Genomic DNA, 15,709 nt, shown 5'->3' with positions numbered 1-15,709 from the left:
GTAATAAAGTTGTGAATTATAAATATTGAGAAAAAAACGGCATTTTCACATGTCTAAAGGTATTTATTTATTGCCTATAAAAAATATTTTTGGTGAACACAGAATTTTCCTTTGGAACCCTACTTGAACAAGTCAATGAAAAAGTTCATGCCACATCCCTAGAGGCTAGATACACTTACGAGATTGCTTACAAGAGGCTGCATAATAGTAAGAAGATGTGCGCAGTATTTACGTAACGAGGCGAGGCTACGGTAAGAATTGTCGGTTCGAAATTATTTCCCTTTCAGGATACAAAAAGTGACCGTTGGCGGGTAAACGTTCCTCTCTCTCTCTCTCTCTCTCTCTCTCGTTTGTTCGCGCCAATAGCAGAAGACGCTCCATCTCTCTCTCTCTCTCTCTCTCTCTCTCTGCCTCTGCGCTGCCCCAGCATGAGACGCCATGGATGGCAGCTTCCTCTACACAAATTGCAGGTTCCTTGCACCAGCCCCAACTGCATTTATGTCCATTCTCTAATAAGTTCCATTCTTCGTGCTTTCAGTCATTAAGATTTTTTATTCTGCTTCATCGCAGGTCTCCGCCATAACTCTCTTCTTGTGCTTGCTGGTGGCCTTCTACCTTTTCTTAGCACCCTTCCTAGGAAGACCGGCGATCACAGCAGCCGTGACGGTGCTCTGCACTCCATTGGTATGTTGACCAAAAGCCTCACCATTTAAGATCAATTTGTGGGTTCGGGGCATCAATCAAGACAGCGTCCAGATTCTCAGATCATGACCATAGCGCACAGTTCTATTTATTGATGAAATGTTCCCGACATCGTGTGTACAACAGTGCATCCACTCATATGTTTGCTGAATTTTCTGACATTCATAGGTTTCTGATATCTTGTTTAGTTACTCAAAGTTCATAGCCTTATCAATGCACTTGAATCCGATGCATGTTTGATGGGCTTTGGTTCCATTTATGTAGGCTTTGGCCATGCTTTTCTTGTATATACGATGCTCGGCAATCGATCCTGGAGATGCAGGCACACCCATACTGAACAAGGCACCTTCTCAAAAGTGTACCAATGATCCTCGTGATGCTGCAAAGGGGAATCTTTATAACTATGATTCTATGATCCACATCGAGGCTCTACATTCTCTTGCACTTGAAAGCTGCAGGAATTCAACACACAAGTTTTATGAGTTCTCAAGATTGGCCAAGTGCCCTGCCCTTTGCTTGTCGGAAGCTGATGATTGCTGCACGGAAACAGCTACAACATCCCAGACCTTGACAGACTCTCTTGATTGTGTGCTCTGCAACAGAAGGGTGAGTTAATCATCCTTCCAGCGTTGCACATATCTTAGCAAACTGCACAAAACAATATGGACAGGGACAATGACCATAATATTGCGTTTGCCATCTGTGCATATACATATATGTAGACAAAGCCAGGTTTATGCTTGCTATGAAATGGCTAAGATGAATGCATAATATGGAGTTAACAATGTCTTTGAGAATTCATGTGGCTGTATGGATGTACATGTTATGGCAATAAGTAGAATCCAGATGTGTCTGAAATGTTTCTATACTGTGTTGCAGCCAGTTACTATCTCTGTTGCTCAAGATGCTGATTACATCTTGCACATTTTATCATTTCCTGGTTTGTCCATGCTGCATTGGATTCAAGTGTATTTTGTGTGACTGACTGCCCATGTACATCTTCATGCTTGAGGTTAACCAACCTGTCTGCTGTGCACAACCCGTTTGAAAACTCATGCACAAATACGGGCATGTTGTTTTGCGCTTGAAGTTTGTGCACTGCATGCTTTTGACAGTTGCTCAAATCTGAGATGCAGGTCAGCTCATGCAGCAAGCATTGTAAAAGTTGCGACAAATGTGTATATGGCTTTGATCATCATTGCAAGGTAGGTAAATAGAGTAAACCTTTTGTACATGGACAGACTTTTGCTAATTGTGCGTTTGATGTTCTATGAAATGTTGACTAACTCTATAGGTTTTGTGGGCAGTGGATTAACAATTGTGTCGGCAATAAAAATTACCAAACCTTCATGGTCCTCATGGTTGTCACTGTTGCCTTTGTGAGTATTGTGTGGAAAATTATCATATGGCAAACTAGTACAATCCAAATCATGTTAATCAATGCTGCAAGGAAGCTCGATTCCTCAGGAGTTGAAAATCATTATTGTTCGCAGCTACTTTTGGAGGGAATAACTGGTGCAAGTGTACTAGTCCGCTGTTTCATCCCAAACAGTGGAATCTCACAGCAAATTGATCAAAGATTCAATAGTAAACTCTCAAAGGGTCCTGTTGCTGCTGTTGTGGTACGTTTCAAGCTTCATGATAGAAATGTCAGTCCAGTTTAAACTGTCTAGAATGTATAAAATTCACTTTGTAAAGGCCTCCTGCATGCTACTTTCTCCCTCTGCAAACAATTTTGATTAAGCTGGATCACAATTCTCACATCAGATGGCAGCTTTTATTTCATTGGGCAGGCTATTGTGACAGGCATATCCCTTGTGACATTAGCAGCAGTGGGGGAGCTTCTATTGTTCCACATTCTTCTGATTAGAAAGGTTTATTTATTTATACATGATATTTCATGCTGCTTGCAAGTTGTCTGAGACAGAAAATGGACTATACAAGCGAGATCTTGGACTGGAAATTCTTATAATATGAACGTTGTGACAGGGGCTCACCACTTATGAGTATGTTGTTGCCATCAGAGCTTTGAATGAACAGCCAACCCTTTCACTTTCAGACGAAGATGTTGCATGCAATACTCCAGCCTCTCCTGTCAGCTCAATCATGAGTAGCCAAAGCACATCAAGTACACAGTATAAGAGAGCTTGGTGTACACCTCCGCGAATCTACCTGGATGCTGCCTATCAGGTGTCTGCATATCCTTCCATCCCCCCACTCATGTCATTAGTTCTTTATAGCTGAAAGGTGCCAGATGGTGTCATGAGTTTGAGCAAATGCTATGGTAACAGTGAGACGATTCAATTGAACTTATGCTAGAAGCTCTGAGTATTTGCTATTAAGGTATTCTGCATGAAGTCGGAAAGATTGTCCAGTTTGTGGCATGTTTATTCATCTGCATTGAGCTGTTTTATAATGCAGGAAGAGGCAGCATCACAGTTGCCTCCGTTGAGTTTACCTTCCACAGTTGATCCGGATGCAACTCCGCCATCTTCGGCAGCCGTAACTCGCTCATCTTCAAAGCATAACAGGTACAAGGTCAAGATTAGTCCCTGGCAGCTTGCAAAGCTGGACATTGAAGAGGTGGCGAAGCTAGTGGCGAGATCTCGCGCTGCAAACAGTAGGCACCAGCGCCGGCCATCGTTACCGGTCTTTGAGCATGCGAGCCTGTGGCCACAACGCCACAACAGTACGAACAGCAGATGCTCGAGCAGCGAGGACGAAGAGGATTTTGTGCATCACCAGCCGGTAGCAGCACAGGTCACACGACATCCACATCCACAGAGCCCTGGTCTCCATCATCATCATCATAATCATAATCCTGATAATCTGCAGATAGATCCACGGAGCCCTGGTCTCCAATATCATCATCATCATAATCTGCAGATGATGAAAAACATGTCGCCAATGCAAGTGGGATATGAACTGATGGGGAGCCCTGCATCAAGGCCTCTCAAGCTGATTGCCAACACATCAATGTCTCCAGTTGCAGGAGCCACAGCAAGCCTGCTAGTGGAGAGTCTTATGACGACTCCATGCAATAATAATAAGGGTGGGCAATCATGTACATGTATGCCTCCCAAAAGCAGGGAGGCCTCTTGCGGAGCAGTTGACTTCAGGGAGCAAAATGGCGAGGGTCTGCAGGTAGATGGCTCGTCCATCTTCATTGGGGGTCCATTGAACCTTCCTTGATTTCTTTAGCCTGCCTCTCTCTCTCTCTCTTACATATCTGTTTATTCTTGCCTTTAACTACAATAAACGGGGTTATAGGAGCATTCATTCACCGGAGTTTGTTGAATTTTAGCCGTGATTTTGTAACTAGGTAGACGTGTAACTATTAAGAGACTTGGCAAGAAGCAAACATTCTTTGACCTTGTCCTAGTGGAAGTCATTGTACAAATTCAATTATTCCATGTCACTTCAATTGATTTCATATAGCAATATCAATATTAGCCATGGATACCAATATATTTATTGTTAGATTTGGAAAAAGACACATTGAAGTGTGCAAAGGTCATCATTATATCACACAGAAGTTTGTTCCCAAGAGTGATAGAATCAATGATGGAGGTGCTTATGTGAATCTCAAGATGAAATTTGATCTTCCGCATATTGAAGTAATTAGAATGGACATCGACCGGCACAACTTGCTTTTAACGTGGATGCTTTATATGGCTTTAGTTGGGCCAATTATCAATGGTCCTTTGAACTTTAAATTTCTCTTCCCTTCCCAAATGAGGAACTTGAAATTGAAACTCAACGTTTTGCATATGTGGCTAATTCATCTTTCTAGTTTTTGCAATAGGTTTTGTGTAGATAGGAGCATGCCATTTCCAATTTTATGATACAGACATGCATATTAACATGATCATGATGCAAGTGAGCTTTTTTAATTCGAAATTCCTCTCCCCTTTCCAAATGAGGAACTTGAAACTCAAGGTAAGGTTTTGCATGTAGCTAGTTCATCTTTCTAGTTTTTGTAATGGGTTTTGTGTTAGATAAGGAGCATGTCGTTTTCGATTTTATGATATAGAGATGCATATTAACATGATCATGATGCAAATGAACGTAACCTGACACCATTCCTAATGCTATTAACATTACCACATTACAAACTAACCCATGTCATTTCAAATTCAATGACTTTGGTTGCACAATATCTATTTAGAAACATATATTGGATTTGAATCAACCACCTATTAGGGATCTTGGAGGAGCACCACCATTAGGATTGGAGCGTCATGTCTATCAACTTGAATTCATTTCAAATTCCATGACTTGGGTTAGGATTGGAGAGTCATGCCTATCAACTTGAATTCATTCCAAATTCCATGACTTGGGTTGCACCATATCTAATTAGAAACATATATTGGACTTGAATCAACCACATGTTAGGGATCTCGGAGAAGCACCATTAGGATTGGAGAGTCATGCCTATCAACTTGAATTCATTCCAAATTCCATGACTTGGGTTGTACCATATCTAATTAGAAACATATATTGGACTTGAATCAACCACCTATTAACCGTTAGACGAACAAGGTGGAAAATCTGGAAAAGCTAAAGCAGAAGGCAAAGGCTAAGGCAAAGTGAAACGGAAGACGAAGACGTGAAGCGCAGAAAAGTCCTAAATAAGGGAAAATGTGCACAAGGAAAATCGCAAGTCAATACTTTTGTAAAAGAGCAAAAGCGCATCATGATTTAATTTAAGGAGCGCCGGGCTCTCACCCGTGCAATTTGTAAATGTAGACGGGCGGTGGAAAGGAAGCTAGGAAGATAGAAAGACAATGGGAAAAAGGCCTTAGGCCACGGCCGGCCATGTAAAAAAGGGGATAAGGGGATGACCGCCCAAAAGGGATTTAGGATTTTGTATATAAAGTTAAAGTGAATGAGAAGCTCATTCTTGTGTGTGGCCAAAAGTGGGTCTCCTCTTCTTCTTCTTTTTTTTCTTCTTGCTTGCTTGAGCTTGTGCTTGAGATAGGGGGAGTGTGAGGGAGTGAGTGTTTGAGGGTGAGGGATCGGGGAGGAGAAGCTCTTCATCTTCTCCTCTTTTCTTTTCTTCTCTTCTCTTCTCTTGTCTTGCTCGTGACTATGAGCTTGGAGCCTGGAGCTTGAGGATGGAGCTTGCTTGAAGCTTTCACTTGGATCGTGGAGCTACAGGAGTGCGTGGGAGAGGAGGTAACTCGATCGGTATGGAGGTAAGCTCATTGTAAGCTCACTATACACGTAGATATGGATGGCATGTTGGCTATGTGAGAGGTAGCCATTAGTGCTCGGCTTGGAATGCTTGAAACAATAAGCAGTCCGTGGGTCTTGGCGGTTGAGCGAAAGCTCCCACATTTTGGTTCCGTTTCCGGGACCAACGGATTTAAGCCTTGAGCGCTTGTGCGCTTCGAATCGAGCATTGAATTAGGGTTTTCCCCGAACCGGTGCTTGAGTTAGATAGGTAGGAAGCGAGGGAGTTTGAAGAGATATTCGATCTCCTTAGCAAGTAGGTTTTTGTTGTTTTGGACTTGGAAAAGCATGATGGAGTAGTGTAGGTATTTTTCTTATAATTTTTTCTTGCATTTAGGAAGGATAGGAGCAAAACTTGGAGCAAACAGTAGGGTTTTCTGTTGCTATATAACAGACTGAAACAGGGAAAAAAGGGCAAGAAATGAAAATTTGGGTTAAATGTTAGTAAGGGAAGCAATATTGTGGTGAGTGTAGGCCTGGACAGGGTGCATTGAAGTAGGGTTTTCCCTGAATCGATGCTTGAGGTAGATAGGTAGGAAGCGAGGGAGTTTGAAGAGATATTCGATCTCCTTAGCAAGTAGGTTTTTGTTGTTTTGGACTTGGAAAAGCATGATGGAGTAGTGTAGGTATTTTTCTTATAATTTTTTCTTGCATTTAGGAAGGATAGGAGCAAAACTTGGAGCAAACAGTAGGGTTTTCTGTTGCTATATAACAGACTGAAACAGGGAAAAAAAGGGCAAGAAATGAAATTTTGGGTTAAATGTTAGTAAGGGAAGCAATATTGAGGTGAGTGCAGGCCTGGACAGGGTGATAAGGGGCCAAGAGTGGCAATAAAGGCCACATTGTGTATTGCAGGGTTTTAGGAGAGAGCAGGAGAGAGGAAGAAAGCTTCGTTGAGTCGACCCGCTTCGATCTTGTCATCTGGGAGATATTTGCCTAGCCCAAGTAATTCTACACATTCCCCTACATGAGTAGGTTGGATCTAGAGCTGCTCGACAAGGGAAAGGCCTCCAATGCTCGGCGCGGCAAATTTCGTGAAGTCTCGTGAAAAAATGCACCGCGCTTAGGGTGTCCGAGTGACGGTGATTTTAGGTCGAGTCCCAGAATCGGCCCTCGGACCGCTCGGAAATTCGGCCTTCGGCCCTGCCGACTCCGCCCACTTGACTTGGACACCCACCGCTCGGCCCGTCTGAATTGAGCATTCGGACCAACTTTGAAATTTGGCCCTCGGTCCACTTGACTTGGCCCACCTGACTTAGCCCTCAGCCCACTCGGCCCTCGGATAACTAGACTCGAATTGTCCGAATTCGACATTTGGACCAGTTACATTCGGCCCTTCTACTGGGCCCTCGAACGGTCCGAATTGGGCACTTGGCCCCTGCAATTCGGACCTGTTGGGTTGAATTTGGATTTTTTCAAATTTTAACCTGTAGATCCTGAAACTGACCAAGAGACCATATAGACCCGAGACCATATCATAGATCTATCACTGGGCTGAAATCTAGAGCAAGCAGTTCAAAATTTAGCTACGAACAGTCTTTTAGATCACGCATGATGTCATTTACCATGACAGCCTTGCGGGCCGGGGGGGATTGCTCCCCTGACCCCCGCAGAGGGGGTTCTACCCCCTCCGCACCTCCCCCAAGTAGGTTGGAGAGAAAACGTGCGCCGTGACAGGTTCTCCAAAACAGACCCTAGTGTAGTAATGGCTCTACACGAGCATGGATTCTCACTTGCAAAAGAGCAACCAAAAGCCCGTACTCGAACATAGACAAACAGAGGCCCTAGAACCTCAATGGGCCCATCTAGCCAACAAGGGCAAAAAGGCCACACTGCAAAAACACATACGTGTTGCATTCGGACTGCATCTAGTCAAAGCAGAAAGAAACAACATCAAGCTACAATAGCGAGAATGACTAGATATGATAGTCCTAACGATAGATGCTCCTTGAATAGCACTACACTGACGATCCAAGGCACCAGTGGAGAATCCACATCTGGTCGTACAGATGGGGAATCAAGGGCATTTGTCAGAATGCTTGAATTTACAAGCCAAGACCTGGAAGATGAAGACATAGTACCACCTGCTTATCTTAGGGTCAAACTCACTGCGAAAAGAGAGCATACCATCGATGCTCTGATTGATGAAGGAGCAGATTTTAATATCTTGACCTATGAATCATGGACCCTACTAGGCCAACCAGAGCTCACACCGACTAATGCAACTCTTAGCCCTTACAAGGGATACCCACAAGCACTCATAGGGAAGTGCAAAATCCTTGCGACAATTGAAACTGAAAGCTTGCCTATCATATTTCATGTTCCTCCAAATAGTGCTAATTGCGGGAAGGGAATCCTCCTTGGAAAACCCTTCAAAAGGGCGACAAAGTGTGAGGCCGACTATGTAGCACAAAGGATACACCTGACACTACCGGGTGTAAGGATAGTCACGACCTTTAGTAAGGGTGACCTTATTGAACCTCGAGGGAAAGGCAAGGAAGGTGTTGACATAACAGTCAAGTCTACTAACGAGAGCAAGTACTTGTTGGAAGAGTTGATACAAGCACAGGTCGAACAACGAGAACCAGTGAGTGAGGCCATGCCTGAAACAAGAAGGTCAAGAGACAATGCCAAGGACGGGCTTTGGACTTACAAATATCGTAGAAGACCCCAAAAGAAGCCCAAGTCTTATAGACAAAGGCATCGATGGAGAGCCAATACAACGCCGAGATGGATATCCAAAGCGTTGCTACGTGCTCAAGGGTATTATGCAGGTAACCGATGGATTTGGGTACCAAAACCCCCTATTAAACCACCTCTATCAGCTGAAGGCTAGATTGCATCAAAAGCAACGAAGCACAGGAGAAAATCTAAGAGAAACTCCAGGTCTTGAGGCAAGAAACCAAACATGAGTGTTCGAAAGAAAGAGCCTCACCCTAGCATGCTTAATAAGCAGATGTCATATGTAACCATTGAGCGTGCACAAAGACCACTAGTGCTCAAGGAGCTTTTGACTTCCCAAGAGGATAATGAGTACCAGAGGCACAATGCTGCTCGTGAGAAGGCTGATTGCTCAACAAAGAAAATGGCACAATCGTCTAATAGCCTTGAGCAAATCATTCAGCCAGTGCTACGTCCACCTAAGAGTCCTAGATCTCCTACATCCTCTTCCTCCAAACAGACACAAGAAGCACAACAGCAGTCATCAAGGGCGGCTACTCAATCCCAATCTCTATCTCCATCTAAGCTTCCAAATGTCCAAGAGGTAGGACATGACACCACCCTTAGCTCTCAACCTAAGGATATGCCTGTGCAATCCACCGTGGCTAGCTCAACTGATGCTTGATCTACACAAGTGAATGCTCTAAGGGCAACAAAAGACACGACCACTTCCAATTGACCTAGGGACTTGACACTGCAATCTACTAACAGTAGCCAGTCCACTGAAATATCTGCTACTACTTCCAATCAAGGATCACAGTAGTCACAACCCCTGGTTGTGAGAACGCCCCTTGCGGAACGTGTCCTTAGCAGTTCATTTGTGGAGGAGGTGCCGCAACCAACATCCTTGACAAGTCCAGCACTTCCAAAGTGCTTAAAGCCTAGGCTGGAGGAGTTAAACAGAAGGGAATTGGCTGAAGAGCTAGACTCTCCAAAAAGGGAGGCAATTGTACTCTCACAGCCTAGTGAGGCTATTCAGCAAGCCACGGCTATATCCCATGAGGACACACTAGAGAAAGAGAATGTTGAGGCCCAACCAAGCACATCAATGGTTGACCTAGTCTAGGGACCTGAGTCGTTGAGAGATGCACCTTCATTGACCAAGAAAAAGAGGAGAAAATAATGAAAACAACAACAGTTACAGGTGGTTGTGGACCCCAAGAACATTGAGACCAAGAGCACTGGAGAGCTAAGGAATAAAGCATCGAGTCCATCCACCAATGAACTCTTTGATGTCTCTCCTAATAGCGGTGAAACCTCAGACACATCCATGTGCTCTGAAAAATCAAAGCAGCCGTTATGATCAACGATTGCTTGCAACACTCAATCCACCGATAATAGAACTTGCATTGACCAATCAAGAGTGGATACAACGCTGTCACAACAGGGTGACAAATTTATACCATTCACATCCAAGGAGAACCATGATGCAATAACAAAGCCTTAGGAGAAACATGGAAACCCCGAGAGCATGAGCAATCCTAGTGTTGACCGATCTTGGTCATCTAGGCCTGAGCCCCCAGCTATGCTAAAGCCTAGGCAAACTCCTAAAACCTTGCATGAGATAGCAACAGAGCAAGCCCTCGTTGAACATAGAAGTGTCGCAGAATGCTTAACTGAGTTGGATGCTAAGCTCAAGGTGTTCACACGTGTCTACGTCCTTGCGGACATGGGTGCATTCCCTAAGGAGTAGCTTGGAGAATACTTGCCATTTTTTCTATCTTGGGAAGAGCAAGAACAACTTAACGAGCACTATGACAGGCTCCTGCATGAACACATGCGACTCATCTCTGACGAGGAAGCCGATAAACTACGCTTAACTGTAACATTCAATGATGTGCTCTACCAACCAAATCTCTTAGAGATAGAGCAACTAAAGCGACAATCGGAGGGTCAAAGTCAATTTGAGAAATATTAATTTGAAAACCGTGTTGCAATGGCTGAACTAGGAGCCCAAATCATGACAGTCTCAAAAGAGCGATTGGCCAAATGGCGGTCTCAAAGAGACCCAACCTATGTGGCACCAACTTCCCTTTGAGTGCTCACTGCCATTCAGGGTATGGACTTAGCTGAAACTAGCCAAGAGAACTCTTTGGCTCATAAGGTTCTCACTGAGGAGGAGCTACATGTTGCAAGTAGACTCAGACAAGGTACCATGATACTTGACGTTGCAAAATACCTGATGTTATTAAGAAGGCTACCACGAGTACTGGATTCATGTGCCACACTCCAGTACAATCCCGAGTTCTACAATTGGGTTTTATCCTCGTGAAGTGACATGGATTCATAAATATGTATATAAATAAACAATGACTTTTGTGACCCTGTATAGATAAGATCAACACACACAAGCAATGATCGTCAAGCGTAGAGAGAAGAGTTGGGTTTGACAGGCTGAGCTCCTCAAGTCCTCCTCTCACCACACATTGAGAAGTCGTGTGACCATTCCCACCTCCAGGAGGAGGGCATGCAACTCTCATTATCACCATACAAAGCTCTGACCGACATCTTTGATGGTATAGATGGGGCACCGTCCCTTTCTATACACCTTTCTCCTTTTTCGGTTTATCCTTCCAGGGATGAGCCCTGCTCCACTCCATGACAACCAGTCCACGCAACTTAGCATAAGCCAAGATCCGCTAATGGCTGGAGGCAAAACGAACATCATCATGGGGGCCATCCCTCTACAACAAACACTACATGCCTCACCTCTCCCCTCTCCATCATATGCACTTGATAACCCACTGTACAATCCCTTCTATGCAAATAGTTTTATCCTGCCTCAAGGCCTAATCCTTGGTTCACATTTTGTAGGTCCCCCTACGGTAGCCGACATGGAGCACCCAGTGCAGCTGGCTTGCAAGGACTCTATTCGCTGTCGAAGGGAGCATGCAGCACAAGCTCCTCCGTCGGAGCGCTACGTACCTAGCCTTAAAAGGTATGCAAAGAAACGTGGCCCTAAGCAACACCGCCCCAGACATAGGCCAAAAAATCCCCAGGCCAGGGGAATAGAAGCTCAAGAAAGCACACAAGGCGTGGCAACAACGGTCGTGCAGGCCCCCAATAGACGCTCGGGCACCAAGTGCTCGAAAGAGGAAAAGGTAGCTCGAGACAAGCAGGAATTTGATGCATTGTTCAAAAGCATTCTGGAAACAGTTGCGGCCAGGGACTACACCATTCAGGTCCCAGCTGACATCTTCCCTGCCCAATCTCACAGGAGCCCCGCACTAGCAGAACCTCAGTCGCCCGACCACCCGAACTCGCCCCACCTCGTACAAATAGAGTAGCCCCATGTTGTATGAAAGGCTTATCAAATGCTACATGGCCATGACTTTTTGTCTTTAAAGGGTTAAGTACTGACATGTTTCCCAATTGTACAAACTTTTCATATTTGCGTTTAATATATTTCACGTCTTTAGCAAAAGAAAAATCTAATCAAGCGCAGGTGATAAGTATTTAAGTCAATACCATGGAATTCAGATAAGCGATGTCTCCTTGCGTTGCACTGGTTCAATATAGTTCCGGTATATGCCGTGCATGTACTCTCATGAAGTGACAAGTGGATGTAGGATGACGCAGGTCTTTGTGCGAAAGTGTTCAATGCCCAAGTCACCGCAAGACAACCGACCCCACAAAGAGTCATGACAAAGTCACGCTGCCGGAAGCAAAAATCACCCTTGCCGACCACTCACATTGCATGGCCCAAAGCATAGTCCTGGGCTACGCTCCATTTCTGGGCCAAGCTCTATATTTGGTTCAGACTGTTGTTACCTCAATGGTACCAACATTGCGTGTCGCACAGAGGTTTGCAAAATCTCAAGTGTATCTCCCCATCTCAACAACTGGTTCTCTAACAATGAGGCTAGGGTACAATCATCGCTGTAATATCCACTTCCTAAGCCTTCGAAGCTTGACATTTCCCAAACCATGGAAAGGCTGATAGCCTCAACATATTGCAATGGTTGTACGCAAGCAAGTCCAAAAAAAAAAAGAGAAGAAGAAGAAAGAAAGAAAGAAAGAAAGAAATAAAGAAAAAGAACAAGGAAAGGAAACAAAAAAGAAAACGGAAACGAAAAATAGACAAGAAAAGAATGAAAAGATACGAAGCACCCACGATCACAGCACAACACCTAGGGGTCCTCAAATTAGGTACGTCCAGTGACCTTGGTCGGCTGGCTCCATCCCTAGTCCCCTAGCCCTTTAGCATCACCCACAATTGTTCAGGGCACATCAAGGGCATGACATACCTAGGGAGCTTGTCTTGCATATGGTTAGACCTGTCACCCTGACCCATTTGCACGATTTCCTCTTGCACTCTGCCTTAATACCATTGCAATCAATTGTGGTAAGCATCGCATGACTGGCCATGAAAATTACACCGTCCTCATCAAGCAAGTCCAATAGCTCCCAGCTACCAAAAGTGCGGTGTCCCTGTGTTCAAACATGCTACGTCGTGCAGTCACAATGCAAAGGATGTTTCATACATCTTCACGTGTACTTCTTCTCCACATGGACAACTTTGCTTCATCCACACATTGTTACGAGAAACCACTCCACGGACTTCTAACTACGTAATATCTAAGTATGCACAAGCACTCACATAATATTTGCACCAAAATATATACATAGTTTGGGTCCTTAAGTGCAGGACAATACTCTCAGCTTGCTTAGAGTTTGACTTGTCTCCCAAACTAATTGAACTATGTCTTGTGCACGATAGAGAAGACTAGCACTACCCCTAGGGAGAGACCACCTATGAGAGGTTTTCAATTGCAAGTATTGAAGACTCCAACGGAAGTGTCGTTCGCTCTTCATCGACACCCAACTCTGAACTCTTATCCTTTATCATCCCGCAAGCCCACCAAGAATCATCATGTGCAGAATCCCCAACAAACCAACACTTATGCTGGCCATCAGTGCAATCCCCAACAAACAAGCCCTACCACCAACTCCAACAACCCTACCACCAGCCACCTAGGCCACCAACGTGTGCCCAGCAACCTTTCTCCACACCACCACCAACACTCCTCCACGGCAACCATCGATGTCCCTTTCACCCATGTCCAGTGCATGCTAAAGCCTACTACCTACGACACTGAGTGCCATGGGACTGGCACTCATCTAGGAGGGGGGTAATGTTAACCGTTAGACGAATAAGGTGGAAAATCTGGAAAAGCTAAAGTAGAAGACAAAGGCCAAGGCAAAGTGAAATGGAAGACGAAGGTGCACCAAGAAAAATCTAGAAACATGAGAAGCACAGAAAAGTCCTAAATAAGGGAAAAGGCGCATAAGGAAAATCGCAAGTCAATACTTTTGTAAAAGAGCGCAAGCGCATCATGATTTAATTTAAGGAGCGCCCTGGCTCTCACCCGTGCAATTTGTAAATGTAGACGGGCAGTGGAAGGGAAGCTAGGAAGATAGAAGGACAATGGGAAAAAGGGCCTAGGCCACGGCCGGCCATGTAAAAATGGGGATAAGGGGATGACCGCCCAAAAGGGATTTAGGGTTTTGTATATAAAATTGAAAAGTGAATGAGAAGCTCATTCTTGTGTGTGGCCAAAAGTGGGTCTCCTCTTCTTCTTCTTTTTCTTCTTCTTCTTGCTTGCTTGAGCTTGTGCTTGAGAGAGGGAGTGTAAGAGTGTGAGGGAGTGAGTGTGTGAGGGTGAGGGACCGGGGAGGAGAAGCTCTCCATCTTCTCCTCTTTTCTTCTCTTCTCTTCTCTTCTCTTCTCTTGCTTGCGGCTATGGAGCTTGGAGCGTGGAGCTTGAGGATGGAGCTTGCATGAAGCTTGCACTTGGATCATGGAGCTACCGGAGTGCGCGGGAGAGGAGGTGACTCGATCGGCATGGAGGTAAGCTCACTACATCCATAGATATGGATGGCGCATCAGCTATGTGAGAGGTAGCCATTAGTGCTCGGCTTGGAACGCTTGAAACAATAAGCGGTCCATGGGTCTTGGCGGTTGAGCGAAAGCTTCCACACCATCTATTAGGGATCCTGGAGGAGCACCATTAGGATTGGAGAGTCGTGCCTATCAACTTGAATTCATTCCAAATTCCATGACTTGGGTTGCACCATATCTAATTAGAAACATATATTGGACTTGAATCAACTGCCTATTAGGGATCCTAGAGGAGCACCATTAGGATTGGAGAGTCATGCCTATCAACTTGAATGAACCATGCAATGTAAGGTCATGAATGGAAGGTTTAAGGGCTTCATGTCTTCTCTTCAATGTGCACTTGTGAACTTATATCAATGCATGTAGACAAAGTGCATGGCATTGTGGGCAATAGATGCCATGAAAGGCACATCCCTATAGTAAATCGAATTGGCATGTAGCATGAGACTAGTGAGACCATGTTATGTAAGGTCATGAATGGAAGGGTTAGAGTTTAAATTATATCAATGCCATGCAGGCAAAGTGCATGGCATTGGGGGAAATAGATGGCATGAAAGGCACATCCCTATAGTAAATTGAATTGGCATGTAGCATGAGACTAGTGAGACCATGTTATGTAAGGTCATGAATGAAAGGGTTAGGGCTTCATGTCCTCTCTTCAATGTCTATGTATCGATGCAAGCAGACTAAGTACATGGCATTGTGGGCACAACAGACCTTGGGTTATGGGCAAAATGCATGTCATGTAAATTGGATTGCCATCTAGCATGAGAGTGTGATACAAGCCTGAAACAAATAGCTTACATCAATGTAAACATTGGCCAAGTATGAAGTAGGAATGTAATAGTAGCCTTCCACTATATATAGCTCGTGATCTTTGTGTTAGCCTAGCAAAGTGCATATTATGCAACATCGAGAGTGATTTACCAATACGTTCACTCTTTCTTGTCTTCATGGGTCATGTAGGTAGGACTTGGAAGTTGGAATATCACAATAGACATCGTTGCTAGTGGAGAAAGAGAAAGTTGGTCAAAATAAGACTAGAGAAGCTATCCATGTAGTAGTGATCTATTTGTTTGTTTCAGGCTAGTTAATAAATAAGTATTGCATATTATTCTACAAGTAAGTATTTTCATGATGTCATACTTG

General features: G+C 44.4%; 1 protein-coding gene across 2 annotated transcripts; it reads left to right on the top strand.

Annotated features, from left to right (window-relative positions):
• The first annotated feature begins 245 nt into the window (after positions 1–245).
• On the top strand, positions 246–3,894 carry LOC148041426 (putative protein S-acyltransferase 19). 2 transcript variants are annotated; one of them, XM_087679257.1, is made up of 9 exons: positions 246–470; positions 571–684; positions 967–1,308; positions 1,839–1,907; positions 2,010–2,081; positions 2,196–2,324; positions 2,496–2,576; positions 2,692–2,892; positions 3,124–3,894. In XM_087679257.1, the coding sequence occupies exons 1-9, from the start codon at positions 429–431 to the stop codon at positions 3,892–3,894; spliced, it is 1,821 nt and encodes a 606-aa protein (XP_087535383.1). In that variant the 5' UTR covers positions 246–428. The 2 variants fall into 2 exon arrangements, with proteins under 2 accessions (XP_087535383.1, XP_087535390.1); XM_087679264.1 differs by having other exon boundaries at positions 258–470; positions 2,010–2,324.
• Positions 3,895–15,709: the final 11,815 nt, after the last annotated feature.

This window comes from Lygodium microphyllum, chromosome 1, assembly GCF_053477565.2.
Source record: "Lygodium microphyllum isolate KBCC chromosome 1, Lygodium_microphyllum_v1.1.10, whole genome shotgun sequence".
Classification (NCBI taxonomy): domain Eukaryota; kingdom Viridiplantae; phylum Streptophyta; class Polypodiopsida; order Schizaeales; family Lygodiaceae; genus Lygodium; species Lygodium microphyllum.
The sequence above is the reverse complement of the archived record's forward strand: the minus strand, read 5'-3'. Positions and strand labels throughout refer to the sequence as shown.

Bases quoted from the DNA above. Each gene is read 5' to 3' on its own strand.
- LOC148041426 (XM_087679264.1), top strand. From the start codon at position 429: ATGAGACGCCATGGATGGCAGCTTCCTCTACACAAATTGCAG. The intron at 471-570 runs GTTCCTTGCACC...GCTTCATCGCAG, and splicing joins TTCCTCTACACAAATTGCAG to GTCTCCGCCATAACTCTCTT. The intron at 2,325-2,495 runs GTACGTTTCAAG...TTCATTGGGCAG, and splicing joins GTCCTGTTGCTGCTGTTGTG to GCTATTGTGACAGGCATATC.